Source organism: Onthophagus taurus, chromosome 5 (genome assembly GCF_036711975.1).
Source record: "Onthophagus taurus isolate NC chromosome 5, IU_Otau_3.0, whole genome shotgun sequence".
Classification (NCBI taxonomy): Eukaryota; Metazoa; Arthropoda; class Insecta; order Coleoptera; family Scarabaeidae; genus Onthophagus; species Onthophagus taurus.
In genome coordinates, this window is record NC_091970.1 from 3404334 (window position 1) to 3421226 (window position 16893).

The following is a 16893-nucleotide window of genomic DNA, read 5'->3' on the forward strand; positions in this document are numbered from 1 at the left end:
TAAAAGTAAATCAAAAGTTTTTAAAATAATAATTTATGATTTTATTGATTAAAAATCGATCAAATCAATAAGAATTAATTGAAATTGAACGAAAATTACCTCATTTTTGAAGATTACGTTGAATTAAACCGTTTAAAAGTGATTTAATAAAATTTTAGTTATGAAAAATTTTGGGATTATGTAAATCGAATTAATTTGTGAAAATATCAATATTATTTCAATATAAATAGAATTAATGAATAAAAATTATAAATAAATAGTGTTTTATTACATAAAATGCTTTTTATTACAAATCAACGTCGTTTTTAACCAAAGATGTCAAAAAATTTAAGGTTATGTAAATCAAGGAAGTTGCTTTAATATTAATATGACCATAATTTGCATATAATTAATAAACAAATATTATAAATAAATGATGTGTTTCCTTACCTTAAATGCTTTTTATTGTAATTGAACGCCTTTTTTAGCTTTTATGTTGCTTTAATCGAGGGATGTTTGAAGTTTCCGATGGCACCTAAACAAGAAATAATCATCTTTATATGTTACACCCAATTAATGATTAAAAAAAGATAAAGGTAATAAAAATGTCAAAATATTCACATAATATACAATATATTTCATCAAATTAATCGTTTTCGATCGAAAATATTTTACAAACAGTGTCAGTCGTTGATTCAGTGCAAGTAAAATCTAAAGATTTAAAGTAATTATAAAACCGGTTTCTCCGTTTAACATTAATAGAGGCTCGATGTTTCTCCGATCTACTAATTGCTCTCAAATTCGGGTAATAATCCAAGGCAAAACTCCTTTTATCAGTGTGATAAGTAAAAGGAGCAAAGTGAGAAAAGGTTTTGCTGCAATCTCGATGTTTTTTTAACCAGCTAAAATCATAGACGATTAAAAAAAACGATTAGAATTAAGATGTTAAAAACTCACCGTTTTTGTCCTAAAGTTGGTTTATCAAATTCGAATTTTCCCACTTCGTTATAAAAATTAATCGAGTGTTTTAATAAAGTGTTTGAAAAGTCTTTGATAAGTTCGTTGTTTTGGTAAGAATGAAAGTTTTCGATTAACGAAATATTATCTTTAATGTAAGAAAAATGTTGAGGTGAATTCGATTTTCGATAAAAAACATCAATAAAACTTAAAACTTCATTAACGCGTTCACATTGTTTTAAATCGGCTTCTTCATTTAAAATTATCGGCAAATTCCACCAAATTTTATCTAAGTTAAAATCGTAAACTAAACAATTTCGATTTAAAAAGTTATAAATAAAATCTTTATGGATAAAAACTTTTTCATCTTTCGACTCGAGCGAACACAAATAATTTTCATCATCTTTTTCGTTTAAAACACGACTTGTATTATTCTTTATTAATTCATAACTACACATTTCGCTTAAATTTTTAAACAAACTACCCCCACTTTGAATAAAAAATTGTAATTGAACTAAAGTTTTTCGCACATCTCCGTTAAAAAACTCCAAAACCTTCCCTAAATCTTCCAAATCCACCACAACCCCTTCAAACAAACAAACAATTTGGAGCCAAACCCCTAAAACGGTTACAGAAAACCCGGAAAATGTCACAATCGGGTATTGATTAACGAATTTTTGTACGATATTTGTGTTAATATCGGTTGTTGTAATAACGATGGGACGCTTCGTTGTTAATAACAATTGATTTAAAGCGTTTAAAAATCCTTCATCTTGATCGAAAATTATATCTAAATCTTCGATTAATATTAAACAAAGCTTTTTATTATCGGAGTTTGATGATTTTTTTGTTAAAAATGGTTCGATTTTGCGAACTTGATGCGATTGAGTTGCTTCTTGAATTTCTTGGAGAAGAAGTTTACCTTAAAAATATAATTAATAATGTTAGGGTGATCGGAATTTGGGGAAAAACTCAAGAATCATCATCATGTGGCTTCAAAATCGACGATTCTAGGTCTTGTATTAGTTCTAGTGTAAAACTAGAACCAACACTAGACCTAGAACTAGAAACATTCGGGTTTAGCCCCACGTCTCTCAAGACGGCTAAACCCAAATAGAAATGATTTAAATTTTAAAAACGTGTTGAAAATAAAAAAAAACACTTAATCTTGTCTTAAATGTGAGGTTAGGTTGTCTAAAATTATCATCGTTAAAATGAACTCGGTTGCTTAGCAACGTCAATCCGGCAACTTAAATTTTTTATTCATTATAATAACTAAATTAAAATTAATTATTAAATTAAAAAAATAATTAATTATGGTATAATAGAACTTAAATGTACATGATTTTATTTTTAATTATGAAAATTCATCGAACTTTAAGCTTAAAATCACGTGAGGAATATAAAATTTGTTCGAGGCGGTCTTAAATGTGAGGTTAGATTGCTAAAATGATTAAAAATATAAAATTGGTATAAATACCTGGATATTTAGGTGAATCCGATTTTAATTGGTTAAAACTTGCTTAAATTGGCTTTAATTTGTCAACAATAATACAAAATTAAACGAAAAACTGTTAAAATTCATGGCGTTCTAATAAAAGAACTAAACAGTTTCCAACATTAATAGGTGCAGGCATGTTTACGAATGATTTGTATAGAATTAAATTCTCTCTCTGGTAGATTAAAAAAATATGGGGCGTTCCATTTAAAATTTTCAAAACAATAATTGAATTTTTAACCACCTGTATAAGATACTCTGATGCAACAAATGACAATCTATTTGATATCATTTAAAGTGTAATGGTGAAAATTTAGAGCTTTCTTGAATGAATATTGACTGACATTTGGAGTTTTAAATGAAATTTGCAAACAAAAAAACGTATAATTAAAAGTTGTAATAAAAACAATTTAAAATAACGAAGTTGAATAAAAAAAAAAGGGTTGACTTTTTGACGAACACTGTATATGGTTAGATGACGTCACAAAAACTGAGGTTAGGTCGAAACTTTAAGGATTTATTTTTTTAACGATTTTTAAGTCACATGATGATTCTTGAATTATACCAAATTTGGTCCCCCTAATAAAATTAATTTAAAAAAAATTAAAAATTACCAGTTCTTCGTGACGAAGCGTTTAATTCGATAACATTAACATTCAATTCATTACAAAGCGCATAAATAGTCATCGTTTTCCCACTTCCAAACGGTCCAGTAACAATAATAGCGTTAGTTAAGTTCGTAAAATTGCTATTATTACTATTACTATCCGTATAAAAGTCATCATCTATTTTATTGAAACTTTGAGAATCGTTTATGTACTCAACCCAACTCTCCAACCACTTTTTTAGCTCCAAAACTTTTTTGTTGTTGCCTAAAATTTCTTCGTGCGAGTTTGGTTTGTATTTTTCTGTCCACATCTCATGATTAATTGATAAATTTTCGTTTGTATTTAATTCCTTGCTTTTTCTTCCTTTCTTTTTCGTTAATTTTTTCTCAAATAGTTTCGTTTTTTCGTTTAAAATTCGAAAGCTTTTAAAAACGGGGTAAATTGGGTTATTATCTTTAATTTTTTGCAAAATCCCTTTCAAATTTGATATTTTTTTTGGTGAGCTTAAGTTAATTTCAATTTTATTTTGTTCTAAATTAATAAATGATTTCGATAATACTACATTTTTAATTTTTAATGGTGAATGTTTTAGATTTAAATTTAAGTTAGGTTTGGGTAAATTCCAAAAATTTATTTTGTTGTATTCGGTTTTTTGTTGAATGTGGCTTATTTTTGGGAATACATCAAATTCTAATTCGTAAATTTTTTCTTTTTCAATCACTTTTTTTAAACTCTCAGGAATTCCACTGCTTAAAAACTTTTTTTTGGCTTCTAAAGCTTTGGGATCTAATTTTGGTTTTGGTGTTGATAACAAAAAGATTGGTGCAACCTTTGTAGGTTTCCTTTTTTTAATCTCTTCATTAACATTGATTATAAAATCATTCGTCTCTTCACCATCAAATTCATCTAATTTCCTAACAGTTCTTTTTCGATTACTTCGCCTTAAAATAAATGTATCTGAATCAGTTGAATCATTTGAGTTTTCAAAGTAAGTTAATAAATTCTTTGATGCTTCATCCACTTTTAAATGATTCTTTGCATCATTTCCATTATGTTTATTTCTTTTCCTTTTAAACACTTCTGGTGAAAACATTTTTATTTTTATGATATCTCCTTCCCCATATTTTTCATCCTCATTTTCATCACTTACACAAATTAATGAAACATTATCTTCTGATGCAACTTTTTTTAACCTCTTTGTTCTTTCATTTGCTTTTAAATCACATTCTAACTCTTCTTTTTTCCTTTTTTTACCAATTTTTTTCTCTTTTATTTTTAAATCATTTTCTTTTCCTGTTATATCCTCAACTTTATTTCGTTTATCCATCATTAATTCAAAAACATTCAATTTTGATTTCTCAATTTTCTCATTTTCCTTAACCTCAAAATCATCTTCTGATCGAGGATTTTCTTTCAACTCCTCTGATTTTCTCGAAATTCTCACAACGAAATTATCTAAAGAACTCGAACTAACATTTCTATTTAAAGATTTAGACCTCCTTTTTCGCTTCATATTATTAACAGGAACATTTTGATTCGAAATTTCATGCTTTTCTGTATTAAAACTCCCATTAGGGCTAACCAAACATAAAGTACTCGATAACAAACTCGAAATATCATTCACAACGGGATCACTTTTCCGATTTTTCTTCGATTTCCTCGGCTTTTTCTTAACTTTCTTAACCTCAATCTTTTCATTTTCACTTTGCACATCATCTTTCCCCATTATTAAGCACCTCCCCTCAAGTTAAAAATTACATCAACTCAAAAATCATTTTGTGTTGATTAAAATATAATTATAAGAAGTTTAAATAAATTTAACTAAAATTATTCACAAATTATAGGCGGGAAACTACATTTATAGGTTATGTCACTTGCATCACCCTACTTTACCGACTTAACTTACCCCTTGTCATATTAATCATAACCTCAACAATGTTTATAAAAACATTATTTTTAAGAAAAATACCCGATTTTTTAATAATAACCACACGGAAATGCACAACAAATCAAAATCTACAACCGGAAGAAGCAACACAAAGAATTTTAAAAGTTGCTATTATCGGGATGCCAAACGCCGGAAAAAGTACTTTTATAAACAATTTAGTTGAAAGGAGGGTAAAAGCAGCTAAATCAAACAAGATAAATCGTTAAATTAAAAATATAAATCGCTTTTAGGTGTGTCCAACCTCATCGAAAGTCCACACAACAAAAAATAGAGCCAGTGCTATTTTCACAGAAGGAGATGCTCAAATCGTGTTTATGGATACACCAGGATTAATTAATGATAGGGAAATGAAAAAGTTTAACTTACCTTATTCATATATGTTCGATTCAAGGACCACAATGGATAAAGCTGATATAATCGGGGTGATTCACGACGTTGGAAATCCTTATACTAGGGAGAAATTAGATATAAAAATTATTAAATCGTTACACAAGCATAAAAAGCAGCCTAGTTTTTTAGTTTTAAATAAAATAGATCTATTAAAATCGAAAAGGAAACTATTAGATGTAATTAGATTAGTAACGGAAGGTGCTCTAAGAGGCAAAAAAATGCTCCAAGAAAATCTTGAAGATAATTCAGAAAAGGAAGAAATTAAAAATGAAAGTGATCACAAAGGATGGAGATTTTTTACAGAAATTTTTATGGTTTCATCTCTAACAGGTTTAACTTTATTTGAATCAAAACAACCTCAAAATCTAATTTATTTTAGGTGATGGTTTGGTGGATATCAAAAACTTTTTATCATTACAAGCAAAACCAGGCAAATGGTTATTCCCAGAAGAAGAATTTACAGATCAACCACCAGAAACGATAATAATAAACACCGTAAAAGCAACACTCTTAAACTTTTTACCCCAAGAAATGCCGTATTTACTGAAAGTGGAGTTAGAACACTTCGAAATGAACCCAGATGGTGTTATAATTTGCACCGTTTTAGTGAGATGTAAAACCGATAGGATAGTAAAATATGTTACAGGAGAACAAGATGGAAAAGTACGGCAAATAACTAGAAGCGTGCAAGAAAATTTACAAAATACATTTCGAAACTTCGTCCGAATTAACATCATAGTACAAAAAGAATAAATTAATCACAAATTATAGGTGAAAATTTATAATTATAGGTTATGGTGCCCTACTTTACCGACTTACCCCATGTCATATTAACAATCATAACCTAAAAAATGTTAATTAAATAGTTTTTTTAAGAAAAATATCCGAATTTTTAATAATTAACACACGAAAATGCACAAAAAATCAAAATTTACAACCGGAGGAATCAACACTGTTTTAAAAGTTGCTATTATCCGGAAAAGTATAACAATTCAGTTAAAAGAATAAATTGTAGGATAAATAAATTATTGTTTTAATAAATGCGATTTATAACGATCCCCTTTCGTTATTCGATTAACATAAAATCTATCTTCAACGTTTATCTCATCAACTTGACACTTTAACCTAAAAAATTAAAGTTAATTAAAAATTGATTAAATAAAAATAAACCAACGTTTTCGTAAACTTTTTTGGTGCATTAATCGGTGTCCACATAGAAACCCGATGTTCATTATTAACCATAACCCCCAAAACGGAAATCCATAACCCATAAATCAAATTTTCTTGATTCTCCGTCCACTTCCCCAAAACAATTTGAGCGGCACTCAAAGAATCGGCCGCTTTTGAAACATCGTTTAAATCCCCGAAATATTTTAAATAATTTTCGTATAAAAAAGCGTTAAAAGTACTTGGTTGGATACTCAAAGCATCAATTAAATTGTTTATATCCGCTTTAAGTCGCCACGAAGACCCACTTTCAACTCGTTTCGAATTGAGGACGCGCCCTAAACTATGAAAAAAATTCAAAGTTTCATCTTTCATCATTTCTTTGATGTGTTTTGGATTTTTTAGGGTAGAATTCTTTTGGGATCGTTTCCTTTTAGCGTTCGGTTTTAAAATAGGTGAATTTAACGAAACGTTGGAGCTTTTTAAGCAGGCAAAATAATACTGATTAATAGCACAGCGAATATCACCCATTGAGGAAAGAATTATGTTACTCATTAGGACTTCGTTTTGCGTTTTTGGGGGTGGGTTTAAATCTGTGGAGGATTCTATGATGGTTTGGACGCGTTTTAAACACTGTTTTAATTGAGTTGATGAGCAAGAATTGAAACTGAAACGTTTTACTTATTAAAATAATAATTTTAGTTATTAGAAGTTACCTAATTTCTGTTATTTGATACAAATTCCTAAGATCTTGAGGAAATAATTTTTGTGATAAATTAATGTTGCTGCTAGTTTCATCTGTGCAAATAAACACAACGGCTATTTCGGTGTTATAAGCTTTCCTAAAATTTGATAGATTAACAAAAATTAATAACAAAATCTTTGTGTTATTACTGCAATATTTTTGAGAAATCATCCGGATTATTTATAACAGAATTTGGAAAATCCTCAATCAAAACGAGTTTCGTTGTGTTTAAAGTTAATAACGAAGGATATTTCGACTCTGATAAAAAATGAATTAATTGCGATGTTTGACCTGGGCCTTTGAAGTCCTCGTAATCTTTATCGATCGGGTTTATCCACTCCGACACATCAATATTCATTATTTTACATAAAACATTTAGAGTTATCGTTTTCCCACAACCAGTCGGACCGGTTATTAAAAGAATTGACCCATTTCGCTTGGATTTTACCCGGAGAACATTCCTTTCTAACCAAGATCTAACCTCATTTATTTTTTTACTATGAACCGCCAAGTCTTCAATTAGTTTTGGGGTTATTAAAGCTTCAAATTTATGCTCTTTAATTGGCTTTGGGGGTTCTTTAAGTGGGGTGCTTTTATTTAGAGTTCTTTTAGTAGTTTCTTTTGGATTTTCATCGTCAAAATCAAACGTTTTCCAACCCTTTAAAGAAATTTATTAAATGATTAAGTTAATTAATTAATAAGTACTTACTTTTTTCGATTTTTTATTCATATTTAGCGCTAGAATCAGATAAAATCGAGTTTAAATTGGATATAACCTTACTTTTTACTTCAAATGAATTGACAGTTCGAAGTAGGGATACCAACTCAAAATTTTTTTGAGGTTATGTTACTATTAAAACTTCAATTCAATTAAACAATTCCTTTTTCTTTTAATATTTCAATCCACAAAACAATTAATAACGTGTTATACTCTAAAAATATAAATAAATAAGAACAAACAGTGTATAAAATTTGTTTAAAAAGCGACAATATTATGTACAAATTAATAAATTGTAAAAATGCCCTTTTTTCAATCATCGATTAAATTGTAATTAACGAATTTTCGTGGTGATTAAGTCGATAAGCTCATCAACTCTCGGACTTTGCCCCTTAAAAGTTTTAGGATCTGGGCCGATCATTTGGATTAATTGGGGAACTTCTTGACGAGAAACCTCAACGAATTTACTCAGAGCTTTCATGCAACGGAATAAATTTTCTTCGTTGGGTTTTGAATTGAAATATTGCAACAAAGCCATCGTTAATTCGACGGCTACATCATCAAAAACCTAAAAAAAGAAATAATTAAGTCAAGAATTTTAGGTTAAAAAAAAAAGTGAGGTTATGTTGTGAAATAATGACATTTGACCAAATGATTTTAGGTTACATGACTTATTTTATTTTTTATTAAATTCTACCTTCGCTTTGCTGCCTTTTGGTAGTATTTGTCTAAGTCGAAACATTTTGAACATTTTCTGAAATAAAAATCCGAAACAGAGTACGAAAAACAAAATTTTAACCAAAAAATTTCAAACTTAGTGATGTAACCTGAACATTTCGGTGATTAATAGAAATAAAAAGATACAGACCACAGTTTTTACCTCCTTGCAAGCTAAATTATGGATAATCACGGTTCCACGATCTTGCAAAACCTCACGGTCCGATAAAAGCGAGTGAACAGCAACTTTTGTGGTTACCCGAATATTACTTATTTGTTGATTGTTATAAGTCCATTCAGAAATGTACATCAACCACTCAGAAGAGCTCAAATTCTCGAACATATTACAAATCTAAACAATAAAATAATTAGGAACTATTTTAAATGATAATTAAATATTTACAAATAACGCTAAAGCTTCTTGCTCTTCAGGGGAAATCCTATCGATGTCATAAGCATAATTCATCATGATATGATCTCTGCGATCTTGATGAAGAAGCAAAATCACGTCATCTTTTAAAGCGGCCAAAGCTAAAACGTTTAATGTACGAACTTTGACTTCTTTTGGGAGGTCTTTATCATTTAAAAGCCTTCCTAAAAGTATTAAAAAAAATATTATAAACGTTAATTGAGGGATTAATATGATTTACCAACGAAGTTTAAGAAACCATCTCCTAAAGCCCAACTCCCTTCGTTTTCTAACATGTATTTATGAAGTTCTTCTAATGACGTTTGTTCTTCTGGAGTTAATTTTCCATCGATTAGCCCAACTAATGCGTCAAATTCGACGTTTATCTATAAAATTAGTTATAAATAAAGTTTATGACTTAATTAAATCAATTAGGATTACGTCTAAAACGTCTTTAAAAACGATTGGGGGTTCTCGAGCTTTTTTCCGCTCCTCCTCTTGTTGCCTTTCTTCTTCTTCAAGCTCCATAGCTCTCTCAGACGGTAATTGTTGCTCAACCCCGCTTCCGTTAACAGCTTCGGTATCCGCCATTTCTTCTACAAAAGTATGAACCTAAATAAAATTCATTTGAATTAAGATTTATGATAATCGTGTTTTTGAGACATCTAGGTTACAATCACCTCTAATTCCGGAGGAAGCTTTTCGCCTTGTTTCAACAACTTTTTCCGTTTCTTCTCGCGTTTCCGCTCCTTTTTAGCGAGCTTCTCGGCTAACGTTTTGCGTCTCTCTTGAAGAATGAACGAATTGTACCTAAAATTGCGATGATGATCCAAAAATTGAGTCAAAATACTTGGAATTTTGCCAAGTTAAAAAAGTATAAACTAAACGATGTCGTCATCAATTGGCAGAGAAATATTATACTTAAACAAAATTTATTCTTACCTTTCACCAATCTTTTTGTTTGTTTTTAAAAAATAATTTAATTATAAAAAATTATTTTTAAACAACCAAAAAAATAATTTACACATTTATTTATTCATATACAATCTCATCCAAACTCAACAATAAGTTAATAAAACACTAAAACACACTAAAAGCAAACGTTTTAGGTTAGGTTTTATTGTTACATAGAAATGCCCAATTTCCAGTGTTATCACTAAGCAGGTTTTCACCCGGAAAAGCCGGGTTAAGGTTATTACTCCGAATCAGTTAGCAATTTGTTCGATTTTCATAAAAATTATGAATTTAAATATTTAATGCACGATTTAAATTTGACAGTTTTAACACCGATTGATGTGAAGCTAGCGAACGTCGATTTGCTTACTTTAACTTCTTGAGGAATTACTTAAATTTGACAGTTTTGACACTGATTGATGTGAAGTTAGCGAACGTGTGAATCTCACTTCACACATCTCAACTGACAGCTAAAAATATAATTTTTTCTAACCTACAAATATATATTTTCTTTTCTTTGTTATTACCTAATAAGTAATTACTTGTGCAATTAGTAAAAATGATTGATTGCAATACATAAAAAGGCTAATTTTAATAATATCCGAGTCGACAATTTTCCAAAGGTGGCAACACTGACAATTTCATTAAGCAAAAGCGAGCCATTAACCAACAAAAACCGATAAAATATGCAAAAAATTAAAAAAATCATTCATTTTTATCATTTTTATCAAAACCACCCATTGTTTCTGACCTTGTAGCTTCAACTTCTGAATTTAAAGCGTCAAAATCGGGGCTAGTCTGCCTGTTTGCAATAATAGGGCCAGGATCCTCCTCAGAAACAGGTCTGGCACTTTCTTCTAATTTGCCAATAAAATCCTGAATAACCTCAGAAAGCCTAGATTGCAAGATTTCGTTGGGTAAATCTAAAATGTGCTTTGGAATACCAGAGTTGCACAAAAATTGGGCTACTTCGTTCGAAAATACGTTGCAATTGTGTTTTATTATGTGATAAGTGTGACCACTAAAAAAATTTAAGTCAATAATTAATTATTTTTAATAAAAAGTACTTACGCAAAGGTGCTGCTACTTAATCCGTTTAAATAATCGAGGAAAATTCCGTGTGGTATTTCCGTTTCGCCTAAATAAATCCTTTCTAATGGTTCCCCCAAAGCTGTGGAGCCCTAAAAATTTTATTTTAAAGTTAAAAATAGATTTAATTTATAAATAGATGTTTACGGAAATGAGATTAAAATTTATTTTTAATATGTTTAAAAGATAAATGATAAACTTACTAATTTAATGCAACAAGAAATAAATATTAATTCGTTAGTGTTAAGTATTATCGAGATAATCGAACAAAACCAACTAAATAAGCCGGCGCAGTGTTAGCTCACTGAGACGAAGAAAAATCTACTTTATTTATAACCCAATCCAAATTTAGATGGAACGTGAACGCCGCCATCTACTTACTTTAACCTTAACTTCATTTAAATTAAATTTAAAGAATCATAAAACAAATTAAAACGATTCCACTTACTGGGTTACAACTTTCAATTCCACCAGAGCCAAAAAAATATTCCCTTTCATAAACAACGATTGAAGTGTGCCAAATTCCATCTATTCTTTTACCTGGAAAGCAAAAACATAAATTAAACGGTTTGTTTTTGTTGTGCCACACAAACATAACCTCACTTTATTTAATCGACCCAAATAAATTAATGAAATAATTAATTTACCTATAATCATTGGTGAGAGGGTGGAGGCCATGCCCCTTGATAAATCGTAAAGGTATAATTGGACTTTATTAACAGACATGGTTAATTTTTATGGTTAAATAATTTCTTCCTAAAAACACCTGTCATTAAAACGTCGTTGTCAAATATGATCTGTCAAAAAAAAAATTTTAGGTTATGTAAAAACTTTGAATCATTACAATGCAATTTACGAATTAAAAAAAAAATATTTACCAGATACGACTACACCGAATCCTCCAGAGTAAATGTCCTTTTGGGAAATTGCCACGGAGTCGAAAAAAAAAATTTTAATTCGGTACGGTTAGATTGTGAGAGGTGTTCGTCGAAATGTACGGAATCGTTAACGGTTTCGCCGTTTCTGCCCACCGGATCTATTTCGGCCGGGTCACATTCTGAGCGCGAGTTCACCTGCGAAATTTATGTCGCATTTCGCGAAGCTATTTTCCCACTCTGCCCAGATGCACTTCGCGTTTGCCGACGTCGTTCGAGAATAATTGCGTATTGGCAACTATTAATACCTAAAAATAACGTTGAATATCTTATTTTATCGCTTCGTTGTTGTATTTACCCCAAAATTTCGTATTTCAAAACGGAAAACAGCTAATTTTGACGTTTAAATAAATCAAAATTGTTTATGCAACCCAATATACAACAAAAATAATTTATGTGAAATACAAAAGATGGCGGTAATTAAAATACAACCCAATATGCATTATTATTAAGATAATTATGAAATATAATAAATTTATAATAATAATAAGATAAATAAAAGAAATTAAGTTTTTAAGGATTTAGAATTCCCAAAGAATTATTAATAAAGTAAAATTGTATTAATAGAGAAATAATCCTTTGAAATAAATCAATAAAGTGTAATCCCGATTAAATTATGGTTACATCTGTCTCGTAACACGGACATTTAGCGTATGTCGTAATTAAAATAGTTGATTTAAAGCCAAGTAAAAGAAATAAATTGGTTAAAAACGAACCGGGTTAAAATCTAAAAGAAATAAAGTACTTAAAAAGTTTTTGGTCCATTATCATAAATAAAAGGAGTATTACGGAAATTACAATGGTTTAAGATTTAATTTTAGAAGTAGAAGTTAGGTTGAGTATAAATATAAGCGAGAAACTCGTTAGTAAATCTAAAAATAGAATTAGAGAGAACATTAAAGACATTGTAAAGATAGATTTAAGTTAAAAAAAAATCTTGTTATTTAAGATGATTGTAATAAAGAGTTGATTTAAAACGAAAAAGGGTTCTCACCCAAAAAAGGTTTATGTACTCCTTGTTTGAAAAACTATAAGTCGCTAAACTTAGCGCGGTTCATGCCAAAAATTTCGGTCAGTTTTCACTCGACCCGGCTCATATCTTCACCAGCTTTATTCCTATTCGCATCAAAGAAATTCAAATCATTAAGTTATACAAGAAAATGGCTTATAGTTGGGATAATAGAATACAGTTTGCCATCAAATTCTTATACGGTAAGCTTATTAATTAAAAAAAAATAACACTTTTAAAGAAAAAAATCGATTGAAAATGTGCTCCATATCGAACATCTGTAGCAGGTTTTTCGAAAATAACTCTGACCTAAACCGAACTTTAGAATCATTTTAGAATTGTAAGGTTTATATAAAAGCTAAACGCAAAACGTTTTGTTTGAAATTGGTTGAAGATTTGTAGTTGGAGTTCTTATTGAAAATTCGTTTAATTTAATAATAAACAAACGTATTTAAATAAACAACATCATTCGTTTACCTTAAATATGATTGATCCCGAGTGTTTTGAATCGTTTTAAGTATTATTCTTTGTGAACGGTTTTTTATTTTTTATTTGATAATTTTGCATCAACTAGGTTATGTCTGAAACGTCAAAATTTAAAATATATTGACATTATTTTTTTGAGTTAAGAAACGAATTATATTACAAATTTAAGAGAAAAGATGATATTTTAAGATATCATACAAAATTTGCCGTCTTAATAACAAGAATTTGTAAAGAAAAGTTCTTTAAAAGGAATTAGGTTGGATTAGGATACGTTCAAAAACGTCAATATTAAAAAAATCGTAACTTTATTTTCAGATTAATTCACCATCATTTTCAGTCTTAATCTCACTATAACCGCTGAAAAATTCTGTATTATCAGACAGCTCAAAGTAATTTTCATTGAAACTCATTATGGCTGTTAGAAGAATTTAATTCTGACATTTTAGGTTAGCTTAACGTAACCTTACTACTGTCATTTAATCTAATTATCGAGAAGTTGGCGACAGTTGACAAAATGAATAGGGAATTTTTATGACGATTTTCATTTTCCGTTATTCAAACAAAAAGAAATTAATTTTTTGGTTTTATATTTATACAGAAATAATTAAAATAAAATTAACGCAGAAAAAAAGAGAAATATAAAAAAATAACATACATTTTATAAGATAACACCAACATAAAATTTGATTTTGACATATGTAATACTCTTTTTAGATATTGATGGGAATGGTTATTTAGAAGAAAAAGATTTTATGTGTTTAGCAGTTAGGGCTACGATTATCGAAGGAAAAGGAGAATTCAACACTGCTAAATTACAAGAGAATCAACACATCATGTTGAGTTTATGGGAGGAAATCGCCGAATTAGCCGATTTTAACAAGGTTTTTTTTGCTACCAACACAATTCAATAAAAACCACTAAATTTCTTTTTGTGTCGTCTATAGAAAGATCGATGTTTTAACTAACAATTTAAAAATACATAAAAGGGTGTGTTCTAAATCTTTAATGGGACAAAAGATCATTTCATTTTTAATTAATTTCTCATCTGCAATCTGTGGTTAAAAGAATTATGTCAAAATAAAAAATTTTTTGATTATGAACGCACTTTTTGTAGAATTTAATTTTTGTTTCGCTACGTAGAAATTTTTTTTAAAATACAAATTTAATAAACTCCACAGATTCAGAAATAAATCTAATTTAAAAAACAAAGCTTTTGTCCGAAAATCTAGGAACTGTTACAGGACGGGAGGATTAGCACCGAGGAGTTTCGCCAAGCCGTGACAGATTGTTGCGCGGGAAAACGTTACGAAGATTTCCCGCAGGCAATGAAAATGTTTATCGATTCAAATTTTAAAATGATGGACACTAACGATGACGGGATCATCGCCGCAGAAGAATACAGATATAATTGTTGCACTAAATTCGCGATCGATGATATCTCTTTGGTGGATGAAGCCTATAATAACTTATTAAACGTAAGTTTAAAATGTAACCATCGTTTTGGCGCTCTATTTTATCGCCGTTTGTTTGTGTTTTGGCTCGAATTTAGTTTATAAACATTTTGGACTCGTACATTTAAATGGGAGCTGATTTTGCCAACAGGCCTTTTTTGGAAAGCGACAAGAATTGATTGTGTAACTTTAAATAAATCTTAACATAAAAAAGCATTTATTAAAGTTGAATTAGGATACGTTCGAAAACGTCGAAATTAAAAAAAATCTTTGTTTTTATTTTTTGTAATTAAGAAACGATTTATATCACAAATTGAAGACAGATGATGATATTTTATGGTATGATATAAAAGTTTATGTGTTAATTATTTAAAATTTGTAGAGAAAAAGTCTTTAAAAGGAATTAAGTTGAATTAGGTTACGTTCGAAAACGTCAAAGTTTAAAGTAATGGGGTTGACTTTATTTTTTGGAGTTAAGAAACGATTTATATCCCAAAATAAAGATAAAAGATGATATTTTAAGCTATGATATAAAAATTGCTGAGTTAATGATAAGAATTTGTAAAGAAAAGTTTTTTAAAGGGAATTAAGTTGAATTAGGATACGTTCGAAAACGTCAATATTAAAAAAATCACAGACTTTATTTTTTGAAGTTAAGAAGCAATTTATATCTCAAAATGAAAATGAAAGATGATTTTTTAAGGTGTGATATAAAAATTGTTAATAATAGAAATTTATAGCGAAAAGTCCTTTAAAAAGAATTAGGTTGAATTAGGATACGTTCAAAAACGTCTAAATTTAATAGAATATCATTGACTTTATTTTTTGGAGTTAACGATTTATATCATAAATTGAAGATAAAAGACGATATTGTAAGGTTTGATATAAACTTACCGTGTTAATGATAAAAACTTTTAATGAAAAGTTCTTTGAAAGGATCAAGTTGAATTAGGTTATGTTCGAAACGTCAAAATTATGATTTAGTAGTCACAGAAAATTCATTTCACCATCACTTTCATTCTCAACCTCACTATAATCGCTGAAAAATTCTTCATCATCAGATAGCCCAAAGTAATTTTCATTGACATTTTAGGTTAAGTTAAGCTAACCTTACTGCTGTCACTTATTACCGTTGTTTACTTCTATAACCTGTCAAATTGTCGAGAAATTGGCGACAGTTAATAAGATAAACAGGAAATTTTTATGATGTTTAACTTTCGTTTTTAAAACAGAAAAAATTAATTTTTTGGTTTTATTTTCTTACAGAAATAATGAAAGTAAAATAAATGCAGGAAAAATCACAATATTACTATATAGAAATTAAGAAAAAACAATATAAATTTATACCAACATAAATCCTAAAAATATGACATTGACAGGTATTATGAAAAGAAAAAGTTTAATTCAATAAAAATTTGCCATACAAAGTAATAATAGTTCGCATATGCAAGACCTGCGCAAGATCTGTTATGACTTACGCTGTGGAAACAAGGGCTGAAAACTCTACAACAAGGGATCCGCATCTCTAGATTATAGAGTACAAGGCAAAGGTCTTAAAAAGAGGAAGCTGAATAATTTGAAAGTTTTTAGTTCTAGGTTTAATGTTAGATCAAAAACATTACTTTCCAGTATAAAAATAATTACCTTTTATTGCAGGATGATGATAGAAGAAGAGGTGGAATAACTCTTTCTCGCTACCAAGAGCTTTACGCCGAGTTTTTAGGGAATCCAAAAGATGATAATCCAGGGATTTATTTATTTGGGCCGTTATCCGAGTTTTTCCCGTCTTCGTGATTAAAATTAACTTGTTAAAATAAAAGATTTTTTTTTTAC

The 16893-nt window shown here is 29.1% G+C and overlaps 5 protein-coding genes and 1 long non-coding RNA gene across 11 annotated transcripts; 2 read left to right on the top strand and 4 right to left on the bottom strand.

Moving 5' to 3' along the window:
- Positions 1-595: 595 nt before the first annotated feature.
- LOC139429879 (enhanced level of genomic instability 1) lies at positions 596-4768 on the bottom strand. Its single transcript, XM_071196180.1, has 3 exons — positions 3049-4768; positions 937-1858; positions 596-881 (listed from the first exon to the last, which is right to left on the bottom strand). Exons 1-3 carry the CDS (start codon positions 4766-4768, stop codon positions 626-628), a joined length of 2898 nt encoding a protein of 965 aa, XP_071052281.1. The 3' UTR covers positions 596-625.
- A 209-nt stretch (positions 4769-4977) lies between these two features.
- On the top strand, positions 4978-6436 carry LOC111426604 (GTPase Era, mitochondrial). The gene is made up of 3 exons (XM_023061213.2): positions 4978-5160; positions 5221-5710; positions 5760-6436. The coding sequence occupies exons 1-3, from the start codon at positions 4978-4980 to the stop codon at positions 6131-6133; spliced, it is 1047 nt and encodes a 348-aa protein (XP_022916981.2). The 3' UTR covers positions 6134-6436.
- Positions 6072-8104, bottom strand: LOC111426603 (Rad17 checkpoint clamp loader component). The gene is made up of 5 exons (XM_023061212.2): positions 8002-8104; positions 7442-7950; positions 7264-7389; positions 6555-7214; positions 6072-6505 (listed from the first exon to the last, which is right to left on the bottom strand). Exons 1-5 carry the CDS (start codon positions 8020-8022, stop codon positions 6406-6408), a joined length of 1416 nt encoding a protein of 471 aa, XP_022916980.2. The 5' UTR covers positions 8023-8104; the 3' UTR covers positions 6072-6405.
- Positions 8105-8157: 53 nt separating this feature from the next.
- On the bottom strand, positions 8158-16011 carry LOC111426744 (uncharacterized). Of its 4 annotated transcripts, none has more exons than XM_071196182.1 (13): positions 15955-16011; positions 12058-12362; positions 11827-11976; positions 11628-11719; positions 11162-11271; positions 10842-11111; positions 9817-9946; positions 9578-9748; positions 9378-9522; positions 9131-9321; positions 8891-9079; positions 8708-8764; positions 8158-8578 (listed from the first exon to the last, which is right to left on the bottom strand). In XM_071196182.1, exons 3-13 carry the CDS (start codon positions 11903-11905, stop codon positions 8345-8347), a joined length of 1668 nt encoding a protein of 555 aa, XP_071052283.1. In that variant the 5' UTR covers positions 11906-11976; positions 12058-12362; positions 15955-16011; the 3' UTR covers positions 8158-8344. The 4 variants fall into 4 exon arrangements, with proteins under 4 accessions (XP_071052283.1, XP_071052282.1, XP_071052285.1 ...); XM_071196181.1 differs by lacking the exon at positions 15955-16011 and adding an exon at positions 12413-12479; XM_071196184.1 differs by lacking the exons at positions 8708-8764; positions 15955-16011 and adding an exon at positions 12413-12479.
- Positions 10151-10835, bottom strand: LOC139429880 (uncharacterized). The gene is made up of 2 exons (XR_011640466.1): positions 10618-10835; positions 10151-10560 (listed from the first exon to the last, which is right to left on the bottom strand). It is a non-coding gene; the product is annotated as an uncharacterized lncRNA (long non-coding RNA).
- Positions 13091-16890, top strand: LOC111426608 (Sarcoplasmic calcium-binding protein 1). Of its 3 annotated transcripts, XR_011640465.1 has the most exons (5): positions 13091-13326; positions 14324-14490; positions 14839-15084; positions 15159-15399; positions 16717-16784. XR_011640465.1 is itself a non-coding variant. In XM_023061217.2 (4 exons), exons 1-4 carry the CDS (start codon positions 13275-13277, stop codon positions 16852-16854), a joined length of 591 nt encoding a protein of 196 aa, XP_022916985.1. In that variant the 5' UTR covers positions 13093-13274; the 3' UTR covers positions 16855-16890. The 3 variants fall into 3 exon arrangements, 2 of the variants coding, with proteins under 2 accessions (XP_022916985.1, XP_022916984.1); XM_023061217.2 differs by lacking the exon at positions 15159-15399 and having other exon boundaries at positions 13093-13326; positions 14851-15084; positions 16717-16890; XM_023061216.2 differs by lacking the exon at positions 15159-15399 and having other exon boundaries at positions 13098-13326; positions 16717-16890.
- Positions 16891-16893: the final 3 nt, after the last annotated feature.

What these genes read in the sequence shown, in the direction of transcription:
- LOC139429879 (XM_071196180.1), bottom strand. Translation starts at nt 4,768, where the DNA reads ATGGGGAAAGATGATGTGCAAAGTGAAAATGAAAAGATTGAGGTTAAG. An exon ending in CGCTTCGTCACGAAGAACTG is followed by an intron (nt 1,859 to 3,048) that starts GTAATTTTTAAT and finishes TATATTTTTAAG; the next exon opens with GTAAACTTCTTCTCCAAGAA. An exon ending in CCAACTTTAGGACAAAAACG is followed by an intron (nt 882 to 936) that starts GTGAGTTTTTAA and finishes CTATGATTTTAG; the next exon opens with CTGGTTAAAAAAACATCGAG.
- LOC111426604 (XM_023061213.2), top strand. Translation starts at nt 4,978, where the DNA reads ATGTTTATAAAAACATTATTTTTAAGAAAAATACCCGATTTTTTAATA. An exon ending in ACAATTTAGTTGAAAGGAGG is followed by an intron (nt 5,161 to 5,220) that starts GTAAAAGCAGCT and finishes AATCGCTTTTAG; the next exon opens with GTGTGTCCAACCTCATCGAA. An exon ending in TATGGTTTCATCTCTAACAG is followed by an intron (nt 5,711 to 5,759) that starts GTTTAACTTTAT and finishes AATTTATTTTAG; the next exon opens with GTGATGGTTTGGTGGATATC.
- LOC111426603 (XM_023061212.2), bottom strand. Translation starts at nt 8,022, where the DNA reads ATGAATAAAAAATCGAAAAAA. An exon ending in GATTTCTCAAAAATATTGCA is followed by an intron (nt 7,390 to 7,441) that starts GTAATAACACAA and finishes ATCAAATTTTAG; the next exon opens with GAAAGCTTATAACACCGAAA. An exon ending in CCAAAAAAGTTTACGAAAAC is followed by an intron (nt 6,506 to 6,554) that starts GTTGGTTTATTT and finishes TTAATTTTTTAG; the next exon opens with GTTAAAGTGTCAAGTTGATG.
- LOC111426744 (XM_071196182.1), bottom strand. Translation starts at nt 11,905, where the DNA reads ATGTCTGTTAATAAAGTCCAATTATACCTTTACGATTTATCAAGGGGC. An exon ending in AGCTTCCTCCGGAATTAGAG is followed by an intron (nt 9,749 to 9,816) that starts GTGATTGTAACC and finishes AATTTTATTTAG; the next exon opens with GTTCATACTTTTGTAGAAGA. An exon ending in AAGAAGCTTTAGCGTTATTT is followed by an intron (nt 9,080 to 9,130) that starts GTAAATATTTAA and finishes TTTATTGTTTAG; the next exon opens with ATTTGTAATATGTTCGAGAA.
- LOC111426608 (XM_023061216.2), top strand. Translation starts at nt 13,275, where the DNA reads ATGGCTTATAGTTGGGATAATAGAATACAGTTTGCCATCAAATTCTTA. An exon ending in TGCCATCAAATTCTTATACG is followed by an intron (nt 13,327 to 14,323) that starts GTAAGCTTATTA and finishes TACTCTTTTTAG; the next exon opens with ATATTGATGGGAATGGTTAT. An exon ending in AATTAGCCGATTTTAACAAG is followed by an intron (nt 14,491 to 14,838) that starts GTTTTTTTTGCT and finishes CCGAAAATCTAG; the next exon opens with GAACTGTTACAGGACGGGAG.